Raw genomic sequence first — 27,348 nt, forward strand, 5'->3', positions numbered from 1 at the left:
TTTAAAAGCTGTCTAATATAGTTATGCTTTTTAAACAAAAGAAATATTGTCATTTACAATCAAAGTATAGTACATTTGTCTAGGATTCAAGGAATTGGGATTCTAGGCTCTGCCCTATTGTTTTGTAACCTTAACTCTCTCAAACTCTGAATCTCAGAAGAGTCATGATAAAATGCTAGTGTTGAATCAGATTATGTTGACTATCTCTTCTAGCTCATTTACTGTCATTCCATTAAAGTACAGTAACATGTTACAGATTGTTTTAAAACTAGACCTAAAATTAAAAACAAATCCTAGTGTAATTTGGTGAGATAATTCAAATAGTAATCGATGTTTAGCTTTGGGATATTTACCCTTTGTTATTAAAAATTTTCAATTTTTCAGAGTGCCTGGGTGACTTAGTTGAGCATCAGCCTTGGGTCATGGTCCTGCAGTCCTGGGATCGAGCTCCACCTCAGGCTCCCTGCCTGTTTCTCCCTCTCCTCCCTGCTTATGCTCTCTCTCACTATCTCTATTTCTTTCTCTCAAATAAATATTCTTAAATTTTTTTAAGTTTTTCATTATTCAATATATAATATTTTTGCAGTTTCTTTTCTGAGGATAGTCCATTAAAAAATATTTTCTATGATTTGAAGAATGTATTTAAATATACTTTCTTGGGGCACCTGGGTGGCTCAGTCATTAAGTGTCTGCCTTTGGTTCAGGTCATGATCCCAGGGTCCTGGGATTGAGACCCCTGTCGGGCTCCCTGCTCAGCTTCTCCCACTCCATCTGCCTCCACCGCCCCCCCCCCCCGGTCATTCTCTCTCTCACTCTCTCAAATAAATAAATAAATTCTTTTTTTAAAAAAGAAAAAAAATTAAAGAAAAAAATGAAGGTTTATTTATTTGGGTGGGGGGAAGAAAGTGCAAGGAGGAGGGGCAGCGGGAGACAGAGAGTCTTTTTTTTTTTTTTTTAAGATTTTATTTATTTATTTGTCAGAGAGAGAGCACAAGCAGAGGGAGGAACAGGCAGAGCAGGCAGAGAGGCAGGCTCCCCTCTGAGCAGAGAGCCCAATGCAGGCCTCAATCCCAGGACCCTGGGATTATGCCCTGAGCCAAAGGCAGACACCCAGCTGACTGAGTCACCCAGGTGTCCAAAGGAGACAGAGAGAGTCTGAAGCTGACTCCATGGTAAGCATAGCTTACTGGCTCCATCTTCTGAGCCTGAGATCACGACCTGAGCTGAAATCAAGAGTCAGATGCTTAACTGACTCACAGCCACCCAGGCACCCCTTGTGCAACTCTTGATCCCAGAGTTGTGAGTTCAAGTCCCACATTGGGTATAGAGCTTACTTTAAAAAAAAACCCAAAACTTTAATAAAACAGTAAGTAAGGGCAACCCTGGCAGGACCCCTCTCACTCCTGAGAGCTTTTCCTGTACCCTCACTTAATAAAACTCTTACCACTTTACTCACTCTCAAAACAAAAAAAAATTTTTTTTAAAGTAATGAAGAGGTCACACTGTTTCTTGCCCTTGTTTTCCTCTTTTTTGTACTTCTGTGTCAGTGTGAGCCAAACAGCTTCAGTGCGATGAGTGTAGGATTTGTATTTTGATAGGAGCTGCAAAAAACCTAGCAGAGGACCATGGAGCTGCAAAAAAAAAAAGAAGGAAAAGCTGTCCTTAGGAGTCCCCAACACACCCAGAGAATTGCAGCAACCTGTAGGTGCTAGGACCAATCTTTGTTATTTAGTTGACAATACTCTTGATCAGGAGTCCGTTTTCTGATATCATATCAATCATATCTTCAATCATAAGATATCAGTCATATCTTTCTGAAGCTCTAACCTTATAGTTATCTTGACTTGACTTGGTTATTTCTTAATTCTCCCCAACTGCACATTTACACACTCTGAGGATGGGTTAGTTTTCCAGATGACTCCTCTCATGTTTTACTGGGCCATTTTCTTATGTAGATGCAAAATATGTATGGTTGGGAGGTTAGAACCTAAATTAAGTCTCCTTAATTTTATTCTCATAAATAAAGGGAGGGATCATCAATTTTTAGTGCACCCCTATTATTGTTTTTAAAATGTAAGTAAAGTATTAATATTATCTTTGTTTACAAATAAAAGATGGGGCAACTGGATGAATCTGTGGGTTGAGCCTCCCACTCTTGATTTCTACTCTCAGGTCAAGACCTCAGAGTCATGAGATCCAGCCACACTCTCTCAGCTCTCAGTGAGTTTGCCTGCCCCTCTCCTTCTGTCCTCTCCCAACTCACCTGCAAACGCTCTCTCTAAAATAAATAAATCTTTTTTAAAAAATAAAGGGTTAAAAACACTCAAAGTCCCCCTTTTCCATCCCCTTTATTGCTTCCCTCTCTAGGGGTCATCAGTATCCTTTTGAGTACAACTTTCCAGTGCCCGCTCTCTCTCTCTCTCTATATATGTATATATATACACACTGTATATACAAAAACATTTTTATTTTTACCTAAATGACACCTCCTCGTTTTATAGGTGAGGAAACGAAGTGAGACCTTGAAGGGAGACATGGGTTGACAAATTTATTGAAGGAAAGTGGACTGGACAATCATTTATTTAAATCTGCTGTATGTCAGACTCTGCACCCAGTGCTTTATTGGCACGAAGGGTTCTGTATTTTACTTTTGTTGGATGGGTCGTCGCACTGGTTAGCTAGGCAATTAGTTTAGGGGTTGGAGAGCAGGTGCGAAAGACGCTTCAGTGCGATGAGTGTAGGATTTGTATTTTGATAGGAGCTGCAAAAAACCTAGCAGAGGACCATGGAGCTGCAAAAAAAAAAGAAGGAAAAACTGTCATCGGCAGTTGGGTCTGTCAATAAAACTTGTGAAGTTGAAACGCAAAGAACCTATTACCTGCCGAGCCCGAAGTTTATTGCGGAAACCAGGAACAGATACCGCGCCTGTGAGACTGGCCTTGGAGCTTGAATAGGAGGAACCAAAGGTTGTAAAGGATGCTGCCAGGAGGCAGCAACCGGGCAGCCCACCAACCGGGAAAGCAGAGAGCGCTCCCGGACCGGTCTAGAAGTGCGCCTGCGCCGACCGCCGCGAGGGGGGCGGGGCGGGTGGGGCGGAGCTTGGGGGCGGTCAATGAGCATGCGCAAACCGCGCGGCGAGGTGGGGGAGGGCGGTCCGTGTGTGTCTGTGTTGTTGTTCGGCGGCAGCGGCGGCGGCGGTAAGATGGCTGCCCACGGGGGCTCCGCGGCGTCGTCGGCGCTGAAGGGGTTAATTCAGCAGTTCACCGCCATCACCGGTAAGAGACGCGGTTACCGGAAGGTGGAGAGTGGGGTCTGGAGCGGACGGCCGTTCCGTCCCGGGCTTCCCCTTACCTTCATGCATTTCTCCCTCGGGCTTTACCCACAGCTCCCGTCCTCCCTTCTGAGGAAGAGGCGACGACGGCGTCGGGTCTCCGGGTTCAGGCGGGAGACAGCCCCCCCGCGCACCCCATACCTCGTTCTCGGCCTCCTCACAGTGTGGAGGGAGACACCCCCACTACCCCCAATGCCCCCCTTGTCAGTCGAGACCCGGGGAATGGGCCGATCTCATCCGCCCCCGCCGGCCCGGGGACCTGGGGGCGGGAGAGGTGGGGGGCCGCACCCGGGCCACCGCCCTCCTCCTCCTTCATCACCTTCTCTTCTCTGTGCAGCTCTGGGGTGCAGTGCATCTCTTACCTCCTTTTTCCATTCTTCCTCGGCCAGGTCATTCTCCCCCAGTCCCTGGCCTGCCCTTCCCCTTTCTGGGCCCCTCAGAGCCATCGCCGTGGCCCTGGCGTGCTCGGGCCCTCCCGCCTTAACGGCGAGACTGGTGGGTTCGGCAGTGCCTTTACCGATCCTGGGGGATAGGCCGCTAGAAGGGGGGTTGCTGAGGAGTACCTTTAAGACAGAGGTTTTAAGAGAAGAATGAGGGGGACCCCCCCCCCAACCTTAATAGGGAAGGCCTGGAGGAATCCTGGGTGGCGTTTCCCACCTCCCCATAATAAAATCATAAAGACTGGGACGATGGCGCCGGAGCCTCCCGCTGATTAAATAGGGATGGCGGCAGAAACTTCTTTGAGAGAAAGTCAGTTTTGGGGTGTCAGCATCCCCCAAATCCTCGGTTATTCTTTCCCTTTGGACCCCTGAAAAGGGCACACGGAGATCCTCTTACCGCCTGGAGGAAAGGCCCTAAGCCATTCTATGAATTCTCTATGCCTTGTTTCTCTCTGATGGTGCTGAACTTTTTTTGCATGAGTTATTAGAGGGCGGAGCAAATGATGAAGTTCTCTGTGGAGTGATTTGAGAGAAGAGTACTCCATGTGCCTGAGTGTAATTTTGCCGTTCTAGTTTGTCATTTTGGAAGGAGGTTAGAATGTTAGTTCCCTGAGTAGATCTATACTTAATCTTGTTATTTTTTAGGTGCAGAGAATGTTTCTACTGTTACTGTACCTAGAGTTTGACATGTAAGATCTGATTAAGTAAAATTTTATATTGTTCTACCCAGACAGTTGTATGCGCGTTGATGTTTTATAATTTAAAGCTAGTTTTATCTTTTGCTCTGCAATGACAACTAGACGTTTGATGCGTTATCTAGATGCTGGGCATGAAACATCACGTCAAAATTGGCAAAGTAAAATTGCAGTAAAATTGGGATGAGGAATGAAATGATCAACTTTTCTTAATATATTAAAATTTTTGTGATGACTGTTAAGGATGTAATGCATTTCCCAGTGTCTAAGCAGATTGCTGTTATTGGGAAAATTAGAAAATTATTGTGTATATAAGTTAATATTGGCAGCATTACCTTTTTATAGAAAAATCTTTGTAGTGAATCAGATGTAGAAGGAATTATTAATTTTTAGATTTTTCTAGAGTTGGTTTAAGATGCCACCTATTTAATTTCAGTTTTTTATGTTAATCACCTCCACTTCAGGATCTCAGACCGTTTTTATGCTAACGACCACCCCTTCGGGAACTCAGAACCTCACATTATTTTTTCTAATTCAGCATTTTTGTTAGATATGAACAAAACCCAAAGTGTGAGATAAAACGTCTCACTTGCTTTAAATTCTGTTTCTGTCTGCTAACTTACATGGCTTGTTTCCTGGCCACAGGCCTTTCTGTTCCTGAATCAGGTTGGAGACCCTTAGTAGACAATGGTATCTGGAAGTCTGCAAAAGGGAAAATACCTTAGATTGTTCTTAATGTATTATGAATTTCTACTAATAATTCTGGGGATTCTGGGGCTCCTGGAAGGCTCAGTCACAAGAGCATGCGACCCTTGAGCTCGGGGTCATGAGTTCGAGTCCCATACTGGGTGTAGAGATTACTTAAATTAAAAAAAAATAATAAATTCGGAGATTTTTTTTTTAACAAAACAGTGATTGTTAGAAACACATGATTAACTCTTTTAGTCTTTTTCACATATTTTAAAAAAGTTAGGGGTTCTGTCCACATGTATTAAATTGTAGTTTTTATGATAAAAGGGCATTTGATATTTATTCATTGTTGACTGAATTAAATTGACCTTAAGAGCTTTTGCTGTGCTTTCAAAAAGATTTTACTTTCTCTGGAAGCTCAACATTATGGTGAAAGCAATGCATTTTAAAAAATGTAAGCCTTACCTTTTCTGTGGCATTTAAAAATAGAACAGAAAATTGAAAGAATTTTAAGTCTTATTTCTCATTAAATAGAACAGATTTCTCTATATGATGTGTGAGTATTAAGTAATGATGGATTTTTTTCTTATTTTTACTTGAGTATAGTTAAGACAATATTGTATTAGCTTTAGGTGTAATGACTGATTTTTTTAAATTTTATTTTTATTTATATAAAGATTTTTATTTTTTGAGAGAGAGCATACGTGTACAAACACAAGCAGAGAGGAGGGTCAGAGGGAGAGGGAGAATCAGACTCCCGGGAGCAGGGCTCCATCCCAGGATCCTGAGATATGAGTGGCGCCAAAGCAGACCCTTAATGGACTGAGCCACCCAGGTGCCCCTATTTTTATTTATTTATTTTTAAGTAGGCTCCATGCCCAATGTGAGGCTTGAACTTGAAACCCTGAGATTAAAAGTCGTACGCTTTACTGACTGAGCCAGCCAGGCACCCTGACTCTGATTTAAAAAAAAAACAACTTAAATCACACACGTACAAAAATCACAACATGAAATGATTTTGAAAAAAGTAAAAACTAATCTTTCTTTCTTTTTTTTTTTTTTTCTTTTTAAAGATTTTATTTATTTATTTGACAGACAGAGATCACAAGTAGGCAGAGAGGTAGGCAGAGACAGAGAGAGAGAGGAGGAAGCAGGCTCCCCGCAGAGCAGAGAGTCCGATGTGGGGCTCGATCCCAGGACCCTGGGATCATGACTTGAGCTGAAGGCAGAGGCTTTAACCCTCTGAGCCACCCAGGCGCCCCAAAACTAATCTTTCATAACAACAATATATTTTTTTTTCAAAGATTTTATTTATTTATTTGACAGAGAGAGATCACAAGTAGGCAGAGAGGCAGGCAGAGAGAGAGAGAGAGGGAAGCAGGCTCCCTGCCGAGCAGAGAGCCCGATGCGGGACTCGATCCCAGGACCCTGAGATCATGACCTGAGCCGAAGGCAGGGGCTTAACCCACTGAGCCACCCAGGCGCCCAACAGTATATTTTTTTAAGATTTTATTTATTTGATAGAGAGAGCATAAGCAGGGGGAGTGGCAGGCAGAAGGAGAGGGAGAAGCAGATTCCCTGCCAAGCAGGGAGCCTGATGCCAGCTGCATCCTAGGACCCCGTATCACGACCTGAGCTGAAGGCAGAAGCCCAACTAACTGAACCACCCAGGCGCCCCTCACAACAGCAATATTATTTATTTTATATATTATCTTCCGATTCTTGTTTGCATACTTTTGTTTTTATTTTTTGAAGATTTTATTTATTTGTCAGAAAGAGAGTGAACACAAGCGGGTGGAGTAGCAGGCAGAGGGAGAAGCAGGCTCCTTGCTGAATAAGGAGCCTGGTGTGGGACTCAATTCTGGATCCTCGGATTGTGACCTGAGCAAAAAACAGACGCTTAACCCATTGAACCACTGAGACGTCCCATACTTACTTTTATTTTTATTATTATTTTTTCTTATTTTTACATTGTGGATCATAGTATACATAATTTAGAATTCAAAGATTTTCAGTTACTATTACATCATAAATATTTTTTCTGTGATCAAACTCTGATAAGCAAGTAGCCAGGAGAAGTTAGTCTTTGTAATATTCAGATTGAGAAACTGTATACCTTTACGATTGATATTAGAGTCATTTGAAGTTGTATAGAAAACCAGTCCTGTTACTTTATGGTCTACTACATTTTATGGTATTATTCAGTTTGATCTCCCTTGATATTCATCATACTTGGGTTTGAATGACTGTTGACTGCTTTCAAAAGCCCTATCAGATTTTTTTTTTTTAAGATTTTATTTATTTATTTGTCAGAGAGAGAGAGAGTGCACGCAAGCAGGGGAGCAACAGGCAGAGCAGGCAAAGGGAGAAGCAGGCTCCCCACTGAGCCTGATGTGGAGTACCAATAAATTCAGCATTGATAGACTACTGTGTACCTGGTATGGTTCAGGTCCTGGGAATACTACTATGGGCAAGTACAAGGTGTCTGTTAAGACAAGGTGCTTTAACCAAAAAGCATTAAGGTTAATGGGAATACAGACATATAAATAGGTATTATAATACAATGGGAGAATGGTAGGTAGCTATTATGGGAGCACAAAAGATGGAGGTAAAGGTTTCCAAGAAGAAATAATTTCTTAGCTAAAACTTAAAGGAGATGGCTAATGAACTTAAATAAAAGAAACAAAGAAAAAAGAGGAGAGGTGTTTCTGACAGAAGGAACATGTACAAAGGTCTGGAGGAGAGAAGGACAGATATACACACATACAGAAACCAGAAAGAAGAGACAGTCGATTTGGGGAGTTGATCATTCTGAATGAATAGGGCATAGCTAATGGGACATGCAGTAAATTAAGCTGAAGATATAAGTGGGTGGGTGCCAGATTAGGAAGGGCTTTGCAACCCATGTTAAATCTTGGCTTTATTCTGAGTATAGTGTGGAGTCAATGAAAAATTTAATTGGGGGAGTAACATAACCAGATTTAGATTTTTTAAAAGAGCTGCTTAGCTATACTGGAAAACAGGTAGGTATCAAGATCAGTAAAAGGTTGTTGCTTTTACTTTTTTTTTTTTTTTTGAAGATTTTATTTATTTATTTGTCAGAGAGAGAGCGCGTGCACGAGCGTGAACACAGGCAGGCAGAGAGGCAGAGGGAGAAGCAGGCTCCCTGCCGAGCAAGGAGCCTGATGTGGGACTCGATCCCAGGATGCTGGGATCATGATCTAAGCCGAAGGCAGCCGCTTAACCAACTGAGCCATCCAGGTGTCCCGAAGGCTGTTGCTTTAATGCAAGAAAAACACTGGTGTCCTTACTGAATTAAGTTTGTGGCAGAAAAGTGGAAAATAAGGGAACAAAGCTACAGGAAGAAGTCAGAGGAGTCAGAATGAAGCCTCAGATTCTGTTTTGGACATCTAGGTATGTAATGGGGCTATTTGTGAAGGTTGTGGAATAGTAGAACAGGTTTGGGAAGAAGATGGTTAGTTCAGTTTCAGATAAGTTGCTGCCTCTGAGACTTCAAGTGGACTCTTCAATAAGCAGAGGACTGGGTCTAGAAAGAGTGATATCTGAGGAGTTATAGTGATGGCTTTTGAGCTGTAAATGTGAATAGCATCTTGTAGGAGAGAGTGTACTGTGAGAAAACAGTAGGCTCCAGGACACAAAGCTGAAGGAACACTAACATCTGACACAGCGCAAAGAAGAAAGTATAAAGAAACCAAACATCTCGGAGGAAGGCTAGGAGAATGTAATGGTACTTCCAACATCAGGAGTTTGGCAGTAAGTCAGATATTGTGCAGGCACCTGAAACCAGAAATCATTGAATATTTATAGATTTTTTAAGAGGGTGGGAGGGGCAGTGGAAGAGGGAGAGAGAGAATCTTAAGCAGGCTCCATAACTAGCGAAGAGCCATATATCAAGCTGGATCTCACAACCCTGAGATCACTCTCAACTGACTGGGTGGCCCAGACTCACCCTGGTGGAAGATATCTTAAAAACCATCTAGATCAATTTCTAAGTTAATAAAATGAGATGTAAAGTGACTTAGGGTTATATGTCCAGGACCGTGCTCATCAAACTTTTTTGGAGTGAAGGTCCACCTTTTTTTTTTTTTTTTTTAAATTTTCAGTCTTCATGGACCAGTACTTGTATAAAATACAATAAAAATTAATTGCTTGAAAAATGAAAAAAAAAAAAAACCCAAAAGATAAACCCAAATACTTTTAAAAATTAAGGTATAATTTGCATATAGTAAAATCTGCCCTTTTTATTGTGTATTGAGCATGATAAATGTGTACAATTCTGTAACCACAGTGAGGTTGCAAAATAGTTCTGTCATCCTCAGAAAATTCCTCCTGCCCCTTTGTAGTTAGTCCCTCCCCCCATCTATAGCCTAATCTTTTTGTCTATTGTTTTTCTTTTCCAGAATGTCGTATAAATGGAATCACAGTATGTAGCCTTTTGAGTCTGGCTTCTTTCACTTAGCATATTGCATTTGAGATTCATTCATATTGTTGTGGTATGACTAGTTCCTTCCTTTTTATTGGTGAATAGTATACTATTGAATGGATATGCTACAATTTGTTTATCCATTTATTAAGTGAATGGATAATTGCGCTGTTTTCAGTTTGGGAGATTATAAATAAAGCTGCTAAAAACATTAGCATACGATTGGTGTGAATGTAAGTTTTCATTTCCCTTGGATAAATATCTAGAGTGGTATAATTGGATTATATGCTAGGTATGTAACTTTAAGAAATTGCCAAACTGTTTTCCAGGGTCACAAATACCATTGCCATCATCAGTGTATGAGAGTTCAGTTGCCCATTTGATACTTTTATTTTTTTTATTATTGTTTTATTTTTATTGTATTTTTTTTCTTCATTTGGTATTTTTAATTTTTTGAAGTCATTTTAATAGGTGTGTAATGGTATAGTATTGTAGTTTTAATTTGCATTTCCCTAGTGACTAATGATATTGGGAGTTTTTTCATATGATAATTTGCCATCCATAAATCTTTCAAGCCTGAACTTTTAATTATTAGATTCTACAGACATAAAATTACTCTATCATTATAAAAGTTTCTAAATGCTTACACTGGAATTTCTGTTTAATCTTGTCATGGACTAGAGATAGCTGGTCTGAGGATCACACTTTGGGTAGCACAGTCTTAGGTAATGGCCGAACAGGGACTAGATTTCTGGTGTCTACTCCAAGGCCTGTGCATTTTTCATCATATTACTACTACCCTCACTATAGTTTCCTTTTGTTGATCCAACAAAAAATTAGCTTTGTTGATCTGTCCCCTAACTCAGTCATTTCACCCCTAACTCAGTCATTTCATTTCTCTTATATTTCCTAAATTTAGTTTTCTCAGTGTAAGGTTGGATTTCTTTTCTTTTTTTTTTTTCTTTTTTTTTTTTTTAGTGTTTTCAATTCCTGAATGCTTAAAAACTTAATCAGGATGGGAGACTGATGAGGTTAAGTTTTACTCTACTTCTTGCAACTATCACTCACTCCTGTTTTCTAGGTGGACAGTCTGGCTTACTTTGTTATCATTTCTGGGAGAAAAGTAGAACTAAAAAGCAGTCTCTTTTGTGTCTTTATCATTTCTGTTCTCTATCCTTCTGGAATAATAAGGACTATATAGTGGGATTCTTTTCTCTCTTTCTGACTTCTCTACTTTGGTTCCTTGAAAGTAGTGGAGAGACTAATTTTTTCTATTTTATATCCTTCTGGGATAATAAGGGCTCTGTAGAGGGATTCTTCTCTTTTTCTTTTCTTCTTTTCTCTCTCTCTCTCTCTGACTTCTCTACTTTGGTTCCTTGAAAGTAGTGGAGAGACTGATTTTTTTGGCGCTTGAAAGTGATATAAAGAATAGGCATAAGGAACTACTGTAGTTTGGAAGGTCTCTTGATTTCTTTCTTCCAGCTGTGGTGGAGATGTGGGCTACATTACAGGTTTTGGGCTATTTCCTTTATCAAGTCATTAATGGAGAGAGAGTGAACTAAGAGGCAGTAGCAATGAAATGGCTACTGGTAAATTGTATACCACAGGCTGGGTTAAATAATGCACTTCGGTGCCATTAGCAGGCTTAAAACAGATGGAAGAAGAAAAAGATAAGGGGTAAATAGGGTTCATGTAGTGAGAAATAGTAAAGTGGAGCTCCTGCCATAGATTATGGATTGAATTTTTGTGTGCCTCCCTCCTCCAATTTTATATGTTGAGATCCTAAACCTTCAGTGTGGTAGTATCAGGAGGTGGGTGCCTTTGGGAAATGATTAGGTCATAAGAATGGAGCTCTTAAGAATGGGACTAGTATCCTTAAAAAACAGACCCCAGGGACTTCTCATCCCCCTTCTGTGAGGACACAGTAAGAAGACAACTGTCTTTTTTTAATATACTTGAAAAAGAATTTTTTCTTTCTTTCCTTTTTTTTTTTTTTAAATATTTTCTTTATTTGAGAGAGAATGAGAGAGAAAGAGAGCATGAAAAGGGGGAGGGTCGGAGGGAGAAGCAGACTCCCTGTTGAGCAGGGGGCCTGATGTGGGACTAGATCCTGGGATTCTAGGGTCATGACCTGAACTGAAGGCAGTTGTTTAACCAACTGAGTCATGCAGGCACCTCAAAATTTTTTATTTTCTTAAGTAATCTTTACATCCAGTGTAGGGCTCGAACTCCCAACCCCAAGATCAAGAGTTGCATGCTCTACTGACTGAGCCAGCAAGGCACCCCAAGACAGCTGTCTTTGAAACAAGAAGCAGGCCTGTACCACATACCAAGTCTGCTGGAGCCTTTATCTTGGACTTCCCAGCCTCCAGAGCTGTGAGAAAGAAGTATTTGTTGTTTAAGCCACCCAGTCAAAGGTATTTTTGTTAGACCGACCTGAACACAGTAAGATGCAGGGTTAGATTAAGCTATCCTGTTGCTGCCTATAATATTGAGACCTCAAAATAAGCCTATTTAAACAAGTGCACAGATAGTTTAAATCTGCAAACTTGTGTTATTAGTCCCTCCCCCATTAAAAAAGATATGTTTTTTATTCTGAGTATAATAAGGTAGAAGTTCAAATTTTCTATAGCTGACCTATCAGAAATAGTTGTTACCTCTGAATATATAGGTAAGACTTGCAACTTGATTAAACTTGTTGATCACTGTTCCTTTCCCCTATACCATTTAGCTCTTTACACTTTTTCTCTGCCTTCTCAGTTAACCTTCACTTCATATTCCTATTTAGTTCAGTGGGAGTGTAATTGGCATTTTGGTTTGGACAGTTGTTTTTGTTGTGTAGGACCCTTCCATCCATTTCAGAAGAATTAGCGCTTGTATATATTTCCTTTGGCTACTGAAACAGATTACCACAAACTGCATGGCTTTACACACATTTATTCTCTCACAGTTCTGGGAGGTCATAAGTCTGAAATGAAGGTGTGAGCAGTCTTTGGGGGAAGAGGAGGCATTTTTCAAAGTCTTATGGCATCCCTGGCTTCTCTCCACTAAACGCCAGCCATGCTCCCCCAGTCCCCAATCATGAAACACCAAAAATGGTCTCTCACATTACTAAATGCTCTGCTACTTCCCAACATTAAGAACCACTGGAACCTTTAATTATCTCTCCATTGTCTTATGTTTCTAAAATGATGCACTAAGTGATACAACCGATACATTAAGAATGATTATACAAGCAAGATGACTCAGATAATTTGGCTTTATTTAAGAAAGTGAATGGTGTACTTTGTTTCTTGGGCCCCTCTCAAATACTGCCTTCTTGAGTTGCCAGGATTTAGCATGTGCTTCCTTTTAAAAAAATATTCATAGGTAGAGACCCCTCTTTCTTTCTTTCTTTCTTTTTTTTTTTTTTTAAGATTTTATTTATTTATTTGACAGAGCACAAATAGGCAGAAAGGCAGGCAGAGAGAGAAGGGGAAGCAGGCTCTCTGCTGATCAGAGAGCCTGATGTGGGGCTCAATCCCAGGACACTGAGGTCATGACCTGAGTCGAAGGCAGAGGTTTGTTTGACCCACTGAGCCACCCAGGCATCCTGCTCTTTCTTTTTGAACACTCTTAGAGGTCAGTTTCCTGGCAAGTGCCAGTGATGCAAGTTATCCGGTCACATTGTCAACAGAGGTATGATGGGGCTGTCTCTGGGATACGCTGCCTACAGCTTAGATTCTAGTGTTAAATAGCTAAATAAGGATTATAAATAGGATGACAATTCTGGGCCTCGAGTATTGACACCATCTGCCCCCAAAATATCACAGTTATTATTTCCTTTATTAATAGCTTTATTTTTGTGTCTTAAAGTCACTCCCTGTAGAATCCCTTTTCATAAATTCTATTTTAATCTATAGTTCAATAAACCTCTAGTTCTAGGAAATTTTGGAATACTTACTTACACTTTTATTAAATTTTCCACTGCCACCACAACACCTTCTGATGCTTTTCAGTCACTGGAATGCTGCTTAGTTATACATTTCTTTAAAGCAGATCTCTGTTGTTATTGTTTCATTCTTTATAGCCTTCTTTTTTTTTTTTTTTTCTGGAGTGATATTTTTTGTTATATTCCTGCTATACAAAAATAAACCAGAATGAGTATTTAACATGAGCGAAGGACATGTTCATAGTATCAGATGAGTGAAGGAAAGAAAACTGAGATGTCTTACTCTGCCTGCCTATTTTCTAGGTTCTTTAATGTGAGTTTTCTTAATCTGCACAAGTACTTCATGAAGTTGGTAATATTCTCATTTTGTAACTGAAGAAACTGAGAGCTAGAGAAATCAGTAATAAGATCAAAGTCACACAACTTGACTAGGAGTCAAACTCAGGTTTATTTGTGTAGTATCCATGCTTTTAATATCTATACTATACTCCCTAGCTTGGGAACTGAAGGGAACGTGAAGAATGTTTTTTCTTCCTTACAGTGTATAGGACTGGCCAGAGGAAAAATTTGATATCTTCATTCCAGCTGTTTGGTGTCTCTATCCTCAGGTACCCAGTCTCTTTTTCATGCCCTAAGATACCTCCCACCCCAGTGCAGCACTTCTTTTAGGCCTTCCTTAGCTCTCCTCCAAAAGGCACCTGGGTACTAAAGCTACTCATATCTCTTTCTTCCTGACCGAACTCCCTTAATCTCTTATTTTTTTTCCTCAATTTACGGGGCTTTAGGGAGTAGCTCAACATCTAATGAGGAAATAAATAAATAAATAAATAAATAAATAAATAAATAAAAGGTGGAGCACCTATGTGGCTCGGTTAGGCATCTTGACTCCTGATTTTGGCTCAGGTCGTGATTCAGGATTGTGAGATCAAGCCCTGCCTCTGGCTCTGCACTCAGTGCGGTGTTTGCTTAAGATTCTCTCCCCCTCTCCCTTTGCCCTGCACCTCTAAAAAAATTAAAAAATAAAAATAAAAATAAGCATGTTTGTTAACCTAAATAAATCTCTTCAGTGGTTGCATTTTAGGCAACATAATAAAGTGAAAAAAAAAATGTAGGCAGTTAGAAAAGGACTTTTAAGCAGACCATATTGTTGACCTATGAACTTGGCTGAGGATTGGCTTTACAAGTTCCTGATTCTCATACCTTTTTAAATTTTACTTTAGAGCCCACAAATTCTCTGAAGGGTTCCCAGTCAGTTGGAGTTCTGTTAGTTGGAAGTTGGTAGAGAAGATGACAACCCCTATTTGTATGCAGTGGTCATTTTTAAGTTTAATTTCTTTGTGAACACATTTCAGAAGGAGTGAAAACAGCCAGCATTGGTTGCCATTATGGCAGAGGGAGTTTCACTCTCCTACCAACATATTCTTTGTGCTTTTTATGGTGCTTTTGTGCAGTGTTGAGCACCTGGAAAGATAGCCAAAAATGATACGAACTCAGTGATGTTATTCTCTGAAAAGATTAGTGGATGCCTTGTGAAGCTGGTTTTAGGGTTCATTATGAGGCAAATGTAACAGTTCATGCATCTCTCTGCTAGAACAAGCAGCCAGAGTGGTCTACCTACAGGAACATTTTAACTTTCAGAATTTCTGTGTTGATAAGTACATTAAAGTGGAATACAATAGATATTGGACTTTCAGACTAGCCTTTAAGAAATACAGTGTAAAGGTATTAGGAACGCACTAAAACAAAGCCTCAGGTTTTATGACAGATAATATGGAAGCACGTAAGTCCCAAAATTGTTCATCAAATTTGTGCTGGTGTTGGCCCAAGATTACCTAAGGTTGGCTATTCGGATATTTGAACTCCTCCTTCCCCTCAAAAAGTTGCGTTTGTCTGTGTTTTGAAATTTCTTTCTTTTTTTTTTTTTAAGATTTTATTTATTTATTTGACACAGAGAGATATAACAGGCAGGGGGAGCAGCTGACAGAGGGAGAGGTAGAGGGAAAAAGAGGCTCCCTGCTGAGCAGAGACCCTGATGCAGGACTAAATCCCAGGACCCTGGGACCTGAGCTGAAGGCAGATGCTTAACTGACTGAGCCACCCAGGCACCCTTGGAATTTTTTTTTTTTTAAACATTTATGTATTAGAGAGAGTGGGTGTGTAGGGGGAGGGGCAGAGGAGAGGGAGAGAATCTCAAGCAGGCTCCCCGCTGGGTGTGGAGCCCAACGCAACCTGGGGCTCAGTTTCATGACCCTGAGATCATGACCTAAGCTTGAATGAAGACTATAGCGATGGACATAGAGCAAAAACGATGGGTCAAAGTGGTTTCAGTTACATGGAAACCTTAGGAATTGTTGGGATGTTTGCAGTGGAAGGAGAGAGAAGGGTTGGAAATTTCTTAAATTTGAGTAATATATGAAGCCTTTTTTTTTTTTAAGATTTTTATTTACTTATTTGAGAGAGAGAGAGAGAGCGCGCACAAGAGGGGAGAAGGTCAGAGGGAGAAGCAGACTTCCCATGGAGCTGGGAGCCGGATGCGAGATTCCATCCCGGGACTCTGGGATCATGACCTGACCTGAAGGCAGTTACCTAACCAACTGAGCCACCCAGGCACCCTATATGAAGCCTTTTTAAAGGAAAAAGCCTCCCTGGGCCTGTGTAACTAAAATGACCATATGTATACCTAGATGTATGGCAAATCCTATGTGAAAGGCAACTCTGTCCAATTCCCAGAAAGATTTCTCACTAACATAAATATGCAAATTTCTAGGGACTTAGGTCAAATGATCAGATGCTTTTTTGTAATTTTTTTTAAATTGACTTAACATTAAATCCTAATATTATGTATTCATGGTTTATCCACTTGTGTTTCAAGACAAAATTTTTTTTCAAAAAATATAATCTTGGGGCGCCTGGGTGGCTCAGTGGGTTAAGCTGCTGCCTTCGGCTCAGGTCATGATCTCAGGGTCCTGGGATTGAGCCCCACATCAGGCTCTCTGCTCCGCGGGGAGCCTGCTTCCCTCTCTCCCTCTCTCTCTCTCTCTGCCTACTTGTGGTCTCTGTGTGTCAAATAAATAAATAAAATCTTTAAAAAAAATAATAAAATAATAAAAGATTATTATTTTTTAAAGATTTTATTTATTCATTTGACACACAGAGATCACAAGTAGGCAGAGAGAGAGAGAGAGGGAGAGAGGAGGAAGCAGCCTCCCTGCTGAGCAGATAGCCTGATGCAGGGCTCAATCCCAGGATTCTGGGATCATGACCTGAGCTGAAGGCAGAGGCTTTAACGCACTGAGCCACCCAGGCACCCCTCAAAAAAAATTTTTTTAAGTAAACTCTGCCCACAACGTAGGGCTTGAACTCATGACCTGAGGTGAAGAGTCACATGCTTTACCTACTGAGCCAGCCAAGCACCCCTCATGAAATAATTTTGTTCACTGTTTTCCACTGGCATCTTAGATATATGTCTTTGTCAGCTATCAGACAAAGCAGTATCTGCTCCATCATCTGACAGGTTTTTTTTTGAGCATGTGATTTTCACTTTACATTATTTGAGATAGAGCACTTTTAAAATTTATATGTGATGCTCTCTCTAGAAATTCAGTCTTAAGAACATGGATAGATGGGGCGCCTGGGTGGCTCAGTGGGTTAGGCCGCTGCCTTCGGCTCAGGTCATGATCTCAGGGTCCTGGGATTGAGTCCCGCGTCGGGCTCTCTGCTCAGCGGGGAGCCTGCTTCCCTCTCTCTCTCCTGCCTGCTTCTCTATCTACTTGTGATTTCTCTCTGTCAAATAAATAAATAAAATCTTTAAAAAAAAAAAAAAAGAACATGGATAGATCTTAAGTACCCATTTGTTGTTTGTCATTTCCACAGCATAACCATATTGCTTTATAAATGAAAGTAAAAGATTAAACATATGCACATCGTATAAAATTCAAAGGATATGAAAGTGTTGTTTTGGCTGAAGCCCAATTTTCCTTTCCATGGTAGATCAACTGGTGAACTGAAGTACTGTGAGATAGCTCTAACTCAGTTTATTAGACATTGGTCATACACAAGCAGATACAGTGCTGCATGCTGGGGATACCAAGACAGAAGCCAATCCCTGTGTTCAAGAAGCTTCTGCTCTTTCCTTGGAGCCAGAAAGTAAACCATTTACTACTTGGTAGTATATTCACCTATATAATAGAAGAGTATCATAGGGATGGGAGTGAGGAGAATGCTTAGCACACAGATTGACAAAGTGACAGGGTGGTTCTTGAGCATGCATGAACTAGATAAAGGGGAGATGAGGAGGATAAGGACATTCTAAGCATGTAATTCAGTATGACTATACTGAATTGTGTAGGATGGGTAAGAAGAGAGGGAAAACCAGAGAGATGAGCTGAGGCCTGATCATGAAGGACTTCCCAGATCATAAGGATTTTGGAATTTATACTGTATACTGTGGTGTCAGAGAGCCATTAAAAAGGCTTTATTTTTTTTTTTTTTTAAAGCTGTTAAAGACTTTTAGGTGGATGTGTGTGTGTGAGAGAGAGACTGAGAATCAGACTTGTATTTTGGAGCATAGCTGCAGCAACAACATCAAAGATAGAATGATGATCAATTAAGAGTCTTTTGTAGTAGTCTAAGTAAAAAGTATTGTGGGCTTCATTTAAGGCCTTAGAACTAATAGTATAGGAACGCCCGGGAGGCTCAGTCCTTAGGGGTCTGTTTTTGCCTCAGGTCATGATCCCTGGGTTCTGAGATCAAGCCCTACATTGGGCTCCCTGCTCTGTGGGAAGCCTGCTTCTCCCTATCCCACTCCCCCTACTTGTGTTCCTTCTCTCGCTCTGATTGTCAAATAAATAAAATCTTTAAAAAAACAACAATAAAAAAAACCCTAATAGCAGAGGGATGCCTGGGTGGCTTAGTTGGTTAAGTGTCTGCCTTTGGCTTAGGTCATGACCCCAGGATCCTGGGATGGAGCCTTGCATTGGGCTCCTTGCTCAGCTGGGAGCCTGTTGCTACCCCTGCTTGTGCACATGCATGCTCTCTCTCCTCTGACAAATAAAAAAATAAAACCTGAAAAAAAAAAAAAAAGAATAGAAAAGAGAAGACAAATGAAAGATATTAAGAGGGGAATCAGCACTTCCATTTCTGACAGTGGGGGTAAACAAGAGAGATCATGAATAACCCTCTTGCTGAGAAAAATCCTAAGTGAAATGTGTATTTAGAAATTTTTTTTCAAAATATATCATTGGGCTGGTGAGAAAGTAAGGAATACTCTGAGGCTAAAAATGAAATGAAATTGGGAATGCAGATGTTAGCTAGATTTAAAGGAAGTCTTTACCCTGGTGGAATCTAACCAAATTAAATGGCTTTAAGCTTCTGCTTTGATAGCCTCATAGGGCCCAGGAAACAGGAAACAATGCCTGTGGTCTTCCTAGGGAAAAGAGTCTGATAGGAGAGACCCTTCCTTCCCTTTCATGAAACAGACTTTGTTACAACCTTGGCAGTTGGAGAGTGGCAGGAGATAGTCACTGAGAATTTATAACAAGGGTCTTTATGAATTTATAACAAGGGTCTTTATAGCATCACATTTTCTATGAGGTCTTATATTACTTAAGTCAAGAATGTATTAAAAATGTATTTAAAATCTTTGTTAGGGCTCCTGGGTGGCTCACTTGATTAAACATCTACCTTTCAGCTCAGGTCATGATCTCTGGGTCCTGGGATTGCGCCCTGCATCAGGCTTCCTGCTTAGCAGGGAGTCTGCTTCTCTCTCTCCTTCTGTCTCTCCCCACTGCTTGTTCTCTCTCTTTTAAATAAATAAATGAAATCTTAAAGAAATATAAAATGGTCTTTGTTTGGTAGTGCCCACAGGTGCCTTGCAGAATTTATCGATCAAATCCTCGCTTCAAAAATTGACAGAATTAAAAATCCAAGGCACATAAGATCACAGGAAAAAAAAAATCACGAAATGCACACAAACCATGGCACATGAACAAGAGCCAACAGAAACAAGAGAGGATGACCGCCCACAGACAGCAGACAGTTTGTTTTGTCTTAGTAATTCCAATAAATTTGATCAATATGTTTGAAGAAATGAAAAGTATATGAGTATAAAGGAAGGGTCTCTGAAACATAGCTAGGCGTATTAGGAAAAAAACAAGAACAGAACTTCTGGTTATAAAAAATGAACTGAAATAAAAAACCCAGTGAAGAAATTAAAAAACAGCAACAACTACAAAAAGAACAGACTGGTGCAGGATAGAGTGAAGGGTTCTAACATTTATCTAATTGGAGTTCCAGAAAAAATGAGTGTGAATGGAGGAGTATGGTAATTGTTAAATAGAAACAGCTGAGAATTTTTTGGAATTGATAAAAGATAGCAATTCTTACATGATGGAAGTGCCGTGAAACCCAAGGAGATGGTTAAATCAGCCACGACAAATTAGCATGAAACTGCAGAAGACCAAAGACAGAGAAAATCTTAAAAGCAACTAGAGAGAAACAACAGATTGCTATAAAAATATTTTCTCTGGTACAGCAGCTGATTTCCCAGCAGCAGCAACAGAAGCCAGGGGACACTGGAATGCTGTCTTTACTGTACTGAGAGCAAATAGCTGTCAGCCTGAAAATAGAATGTCCAGTAAAACTGTCTTTCAGGAATGACAACAAAATAAGACATTTTCAGACCACACACACACACACACACACACACACAAACACCTTTTAGAAGGAAATTATAAGGTACATGATTCTGGTAGAAGTAAAGTCATTTCAGATGGAAAACCTGCAATGCCTTTTAATGATCACAAATGTTCCAACAAACAGATTCTACAGTTTAGATTCCAGTACTGTTGGACATTTATGTTTCCAGTTTTTCAGTATTAACTGAAACTATACTGGACATGTATATGGACATATTTATGCTTGTATTTGATATGGAATAGATAAAAGAATAAGTCTTTTGGAGTGCTTGGGTTGGTTAGGTATCTGACTCTTGGTTTTAGCTCAAGTCATGATCTCATGGGTCATGGTACCAAGCCCTCCTGGGATTCTGCATTCAGCATGGAGTTCTGTTTGAAGATTCTCTCCCTCTGCCCCTTACTCCCACACTTGCGCATATGCACTTGCTCAAAAAAATCTTAAAAAAAAAAAAAAAAAAAAAGTCGGGTCACCTGGGTGGCTCAGTGGGTTAAAGCCTCTGCTTTCAGCTCAGGTCATGATCTCAGGGTCCTGGGATCGAGCCTTGCATTGGACTCTCTGCTCAGCAGTAAGCCTGTTTCCCCCTCTCTCTCTCTCTGCCCGCCTCTCTGCCGACTTGTGATCTGTGTCTGTCAAATAAATAAATAAAATCTTTAAAAAAAAAAAAAAAGATGTCTATTTTTGACTAGGAACCCAAATTACTAGGTCAAAAGAAGGAGTGCTTTTTGATAAATGTTATAAAATTGCTATTGTAAAGGGCTTTACCAATTTACATTGCATCTGATGACTGTATTGGCTTTACAAATGAATAAATGTGTATAGGGTCAGTTCTGAACGATGAAGATTGACTTTTTTTTTTTTTAAGAGAAAGCGAGAGTTGGGGTGGGGGAGCAGAGGGAGCTTAATTAAGAGAGATAATCTTAAACAGGCACCACGCCCAGCGCTGAGCTGGATGAAGGCCTCATCTCCTGACCCTGAGATGATGACCTGAGCCAAAATCGAGTCAGACACAACTGACTGAGCCACCCAGGTGGCCCTGAAGGTTGACATTTCTTCCAGATTTTGACTTGGTTATAGTTTTGACAGTATGTCCCGCCTCACTTCTCTCCCTTTGTTTTTAAAAAAAATGCTTTCTTTTTAATGGAAACAAATGCTAACTGAAATGCATTCTTTTAAAAAAATATTTCTAACTTTCTAGAATGTAATCTTTCATTTTTCCTTATCATTTTTTCAGTTTTTAACAAATATATAGCTGGTTCATTTAAAGACATGCTTTATTTAGTTTGGTTTTATTATGAAGGAGGACCACTGTTTTAATGCTGATAGTTTCTTTTCTAGCTTTGTGTATTTACTAATCAGCTAACATTGTAAAAAGTAAACAAACGGGTTTTTAAAAAGAAGTCATTATCCTAAAAGGGAAAAGGTACTGTTAATTTGCTTGGGAATTCTGTATTTTAATGTGAACCTTTAGTAAGAAGTTGTCTTTTCTTTTTTTTTTTTTTTTTTTTTTTTTTTACTTTTTCCCTGTCTTTTTGCTGTTTCAGGTGCAAGCGAAAGTGTAGGGAAACATATGCTTGAAGCCTGCAACAATAATCTGGAGATGGCAGTCACTATGTTTTTGGATGGTGGAGGAATTGCTGAAGAGCCCAGTACCAGTTCAGCAAGTGTCTCCACAGTGAGACCACACACAGAGTATGAATTTATTATTCATTATTAGGAGCTACTCCTTGCCTAAATTGAGCAGTTGCATTTTTGTCATTTAGGTTAATTCTCTGGTTTTGAAAAACTTGAAAGCATCTGAAAAAGTGTCACGTGTACATTTTTATGCTTACATACCTTCAGTTCTCTAGAGCACTGTCATGTCCTATTTAATCTTCAAAAGAACCTTGCAGGATGACATTATTATCTACATTTTACAGATGAGGAAGCAAAAGCATAGCCATTTTCCCAGGCTACACAGTAAGTTCGTAGCAGATATGGCAATAAAGCCAATTAAAGCTCAGATTTCCCAATTCTAAATTTTCTTACATTGTCTCAGGAGAGTTTTGAGTTGCCACAAAAATTATTTGAAAAATAATTCTGGTCCTTTATACCTTAATGATAGTTACATGTGGTTAATCATTGGAAGCACTTTAACATATGGAACCATACTCTGTAGGGAACGATAGTAAATGGTGAACAAATTTGGGGTTTTTTGCCCTTTACATTTGATAACCAATGAGAATTTGAAATGAACACCTTATGGGTAAATTTCTAAGTCTTTGGAAAATACTAGAGATGAATGCTACCTAAGGAAAACCATTGACTTTTGAAGCAAAATCAAACAGATCCTTAAATAAGACTTTAAAGCTTACAGCCCTTTATAACTCTGAGTGTTTACAACATGGGATACTAAACAAAAGAAACTCCCTGTTTAAGGGAATAGACTAAAGACATAGTATATAAATATAATACTATAATATATAAATATATATATATAATATATATAAATATATAATATTATTTTTAAGGTAGAGATAGATTTAAAAAGCCAAATGACATTCAAGACATAGTTGCCTCTTTCGTTGATCTAGTTCCAGATTCTAGAGTACTAATTGTTTGCACATGAAGAGTGAACTTTAGAGATCATTATTAATACTTCATAAAGTTTTTTCCTATCAGTGTTGGCTACTATTTCAGATTTTGGTGTTCCATTCCCCCCAATATAGCTCCAATTTTTCATGGAAATCAATCTGAAATGATTTAGCTTACAGAAAAAACAGGTATTCATGGCTGATTTGGGGGGAATATAACTGTTCTCACTGTATAAAACATGTTTTTTTAATTGTGTTTAAAGATAGTTTTGATATGGGGTGCCTGGCTGGCTCAGTCAGTAGAGCATGCAACTCTTGATCTCAGGGTCGTGAATTTAAGCCCCACGTTGGATGTGGAGCCTACTTTAAAAAAATAATAATAATTTTGATAGGTGAATGTCTTTTCCTACTGAATTACATTGTAATTTGACTTAGATTACTTGTATTGCTAATTGATTAACATTTGATAATGGCTCCTAATTCCTAAACTATAATTTTCACTCTTTATGGTTCTTTTTTCTGATTCATTCTTTCATTTTGTTGGGTAGCTAGCAATCTTGGAACGGATACCCTCAAACATACAGTAATCAATTTTTTCTGTATAGGGACTACTACTTAATCCATACGCTAATTGATGTATTTCATCAGATTAAGGTTTGTTTTTTGTTACAGATATAGGTAATTACATATATTTTATGAAATCAGGTATAGCATGGAAAGATTTATTTAGGTAAAAGATGTCTTTTAAATTCTTAGTTTTCTTAAGAAAATGGACTAATTCTCTTTGATGAAAGAGGATTAATAGAGCTTCCTCTTATAGTTCCATTGTTTCTTCTTTCAGATTATTGAAATTTTGTGTGTGAGCAGTGACTGATAGACTTAATTTTAAACTACCTTTTAATCCTTCATCTTTGCCTAATTGTAGATTTTTTAGTCGATCTAGTTGTTATTTGATTATAGGATTTTTTTGACAAATGAGTATTCATACTTTATTTCATAAAGTATGTTTTGGAGTTCCACCTATCATATCAAAAATAGGGCCTTAAGCTCAGTTATTATTATTAGAAACACCTGAATGGAAAACATTAGGTCTGACTTAAATCAATGTTGTGAGCAGGACAGTAATAAATTTGAAACATACTCTTCCTTGCTGTGAACATTAATCAGCAGAGATTAATACTTAAAACTATAAAATAAACTGATATTTAAAGAAACATACACCATTTTTACAATATTTCTAAATGAGTATTTTCTGCTGGAGGAAATGGGTTATTAATAGATCCTCTGGCGGTAGACTTTGAAGAGTTTATAGACTTTTAAAAGATGAGTAATTACTTTTTTTGTTCTGTATATATTGGAGTTTATTTAATAAATAATCCAAGGGATTACCTGTTAACTGACTCTAAAATTAGCATAAAATTTACTGCTTGTTTAATATAAACTTATTTTAGTATATGTGATTTAATGATCTATTGCTTGATGTAGTAGCAATATAGTACTACTTTTATTATGTCTGTATTTTTTCATTTTTTTGTCTGATTTTTTTTTGTTTTTAAGCTCCCCCCCTTTCTTTTCCTGTAAAGAATCTAGGGTAGGGGACTTAAGAGGAAAGGGGAGATAATTTTTCTTTTTCTGTTTGTTCTCTTTATAAATCATTTGAGCCATCTATGCCAGATACTTTCACTCGACTTGACCTCTGTCAACTAGTTAATATTTAGTTGACCATCTAACTGTTATTTAACACCGTGGTTCCTAAGAGTCACTAAATTTGGTGTTCATATAACTTGTTAATTTGGATGCGTTCACAGTAGTTATGGAGAGAACATGTAGCAAAAAAGTTTTCCTTTTGATATTTTCCTACTTCTTTTAATAGAGAAGAAGTTCGTGCCCCAATTCCTCAAAAACAGGAAATATTGGTGGAACCAGAACCTTTGTTTGGTGGTAAGTTCATCTTTTTTCCTTAGTTTTCTTGGACTCTGTTGTTATCTTTAGGGTTTTAATGAAGTTATCCTAAGATGTGTAGGCTTGCTCAGAGATTAACTTTAAGTGTAGAGTCAGTTCTTATCTTTTAATTCTGTATCCCTTCAGGAAAATTGCATAGTTGCTTCTTTCCAAGGAGAGAAACAGACTAAAATATTTGTTGTAGAAGGCCAAAAGAAGGAACATTAGCAAAGAGAAATAACTGCTTTATAATGGAAACAAACCTATCATTAGATAAAAGACTCTTATTTTGAGGGGCACTTACTTGACTGCCACATCCTTACTGTCTTGATATGCCTTGTCTTTTCTCTTTCTAAATTTCCAGAAGCGCCATTTCTGTTTTGAACAAAGGAGAAAGTAATACCTAATCCATGCAAAAAGTTGTGGTATCAGCCTGGGTGCATAGAGAGACAGTAAAAAATGTAACATTTAATTACATTAAAAGAAAATTTATAGTTTTAGTTTAATAAGCATTTATTTACCTTTTGTAATTGGTATGTTAAAAAAATAGAAAATAAAGTTATAATCTGGGTGGGCAAGGCCATAGAAATGTATATTGTACATACTGAGACCAGTAATGCAGAGAAATAAAAAGTTCTGTAGGTAAACTTGAATAAAGGAGAAGAAATAAATCATGAAAAAGGGATGAAGAAAATAATATAAATGCTGTTTTAATTTGAAAAGACACTGTAATTTAGAGGTTTTTTTTTTTTTTTTTTTTTTTTTTAAAGATCAGCCTGTGACTTGGCAGTTTGGAGTTTAGTGAGAAATAACAGAATATGTTGTCTAGATTCAGAAATAAAGATGGGAGGAAGAAAACTGTAAGAACTGAATATTGAAGTATAATATGGGCTTTCTGGACTTTGATTTAGCCAGTCATTGTGCTGTTTTTATACCAGAAGTAATGAAGCATTGGTCATCTTTTTTTTTTTTTTTTCATACAAATGTTATGAATGGATTTTAGAATTGAGGGGTGATGCCCTTGGAAGCTTTATCTTTTCTTTATTGCAAGGAATAAGGCAAGATTTCTGAGTGGGGTAGATTATGGGAAATAAATTCTCTGCTATTTAACTGTTGTAAAGAGGCAAAAGAGTTCTCATTTGAAATCCCTTTCCTCCTTTTACCTCTGGTGTAATAAACATTGAAGAGGGGGATGGGAATGAATGTAGAGTTAGGAAGTCAGTCCTGACTTCTATTATTAGATCTTACTATAACCTGATAAAGGTCTTTGGAGAACTATTTTCTTCTTAGGACAGAATTGATTTAAAGTGTGATTCTAAAAGTGTGGTCTGGGAGTCTAAGCTGAAAACTATTTTTATAACCTTCTTTACATCTTTGGCAATTGGACTGATGGTTCAGAGGCAATGATGGACAGACTGTTGCATCTTAATTGAGTAAGGGCAGTGGCACCAAACTGTAAATTCTTCACTGCCATACACTCACAATTTAAAAAAAAAATAAACCTATTTTACTTAATGTTCTTGATGAAACAGTAAAAAATTAATTTCATTAAGTCTTGACTCCTGAGTACACATTTTTAAACTATTCTGTTTTACAAAATAGGATGTGTACATAAAGCACTTCTGCATACTGACATAGTGTGGTTACTTTAAGGAAAAGCACTTGTACCGTTGTTTGAGTTGTGAGCTAAACTAGCTGCTTTTTCTGTGGAACATTATTTTTACTTGAAAGATTCCTGACAAACTATGGTTTAGACTTCAGGCATTTGGCAGACATTTTCTGAAAAAAAAAATCTGTTGCTGCTTTAAGACAAACAACTAATGTTGTTTGTTACCAGTTATTTAAAAAAGAGCTTTCAGGGAAGAATTAGGATTTTAGAGTTTATATCCACAATTAGGAACTTTGATAGCTTCCCATTACTTAAAGGCTTTCTGATGAGATTAGTGGTAGCAATAACAGATGTTGATTTTTTTGTTATTATTGTATAATGAAGTTGGTGTTTGGAATGTTTGCATAACTCAGTGAACAAATATTTTCTCTTTCTTTCTTTCTTTTTTTGGTGGGGGGTAGGGGAAGGACAGAGAGAGAGAGAGAGAGAGAGAATCTTAAGCAGGCTCCATGCCCAGAGCAGAGCCTAATGCGGGCTGATCTCACAGCCCTGAGGTTGTGACCTGAGCCGAAAGAAATCAAGAGTTGGATGCTTAACTAACAGATCTATCCAGGGGCCCCTGAACTCATATTTTCAAATGACCAGTGTGCCAGATTACAAAATTGTGCATAGCTAAAAGAACAGACAATAAGATAAATTGAAGAGAGAGATTAGTTATCTATTGCTGTGTAACAGATTTTTCTAAAATTTAGCTTCCTGAAATAACAAACATTTGTTATCTCACAGTTTCTGTGGTTCAGGAGTCCAGGTGCGGCTTAACTGGGTATCTTTGGTTAGGGTCTCTCACAGGGGTATAATCAAGGTGTCAGCTGGAGCTATAATTATCTCAAAGCTTGAGTAGAGGAGGATCTCCTAAGCTTACTGTGGCTGTTTGTTGGCTGGAGACATCAGTTCCTTACCATAGAGCAAATGAGAGAGCAAGAGAAGACAGTGCATTTTAG

General features: G+C 38.7%; 1 protein-coding gene and 1 long non-coding RNA gene across 2 annotated transcripts in view; one reads left to right on the forward strand and one right to left on the reverse strand.

Moving 5' to 3' along the window:
- Positions 1–2,535: 2,535 nt before the first annotated feature.
- On the reverse strand, positions 2,536–4,401 carry LOC309848782. Its single transcript, XR_014303273.1, has 4 exons — positions 4,169–4,401; positions 3,694–3,894; positions 2,879–3,400; positions 2,536–2,791 (listed from the first exon to the last, which is right to left on the reverse strand). It is a non-coding gene; the product is annotated as an uncharacterized lncRNA (long non-coding RNA).
- UBXN7 (UBX domain protein 7) overlaps positions 3,113–27,348 on the forward strand; it is a gene marked incomplete at its 5' end in the record, with an annotated part of 59,761 nt that continues 35,525 nt past the window's right edge. Inside the window, 3 exons of the mRNA XM_082700020.1 lie at positions 3,113–3,275; positions 21,769–21,916; positions 24,671–24,738. Of these exons, the coding sequence (XP_082556146.1) occupies positions 3,113–3,275; positions 21,769–21,916; positions 24,671–24,738 (379 nt within the window). The remainder of the gene's footprint in view (positions 3,276–21,768; positions 21,917–24,670; positions 24,739–27,348) is intronic.

This window comes from Mustela nivalis (assembly GCF_964662115.1).
Source record: "Mustela nivalis genome assembly, chromosome: 1".
Lineage (NCBI taxonomy): Eukaryota > Metazoa > Chordata > Mammalia > Carnivora > Mustelidae > Mustela > Mustela nivalis.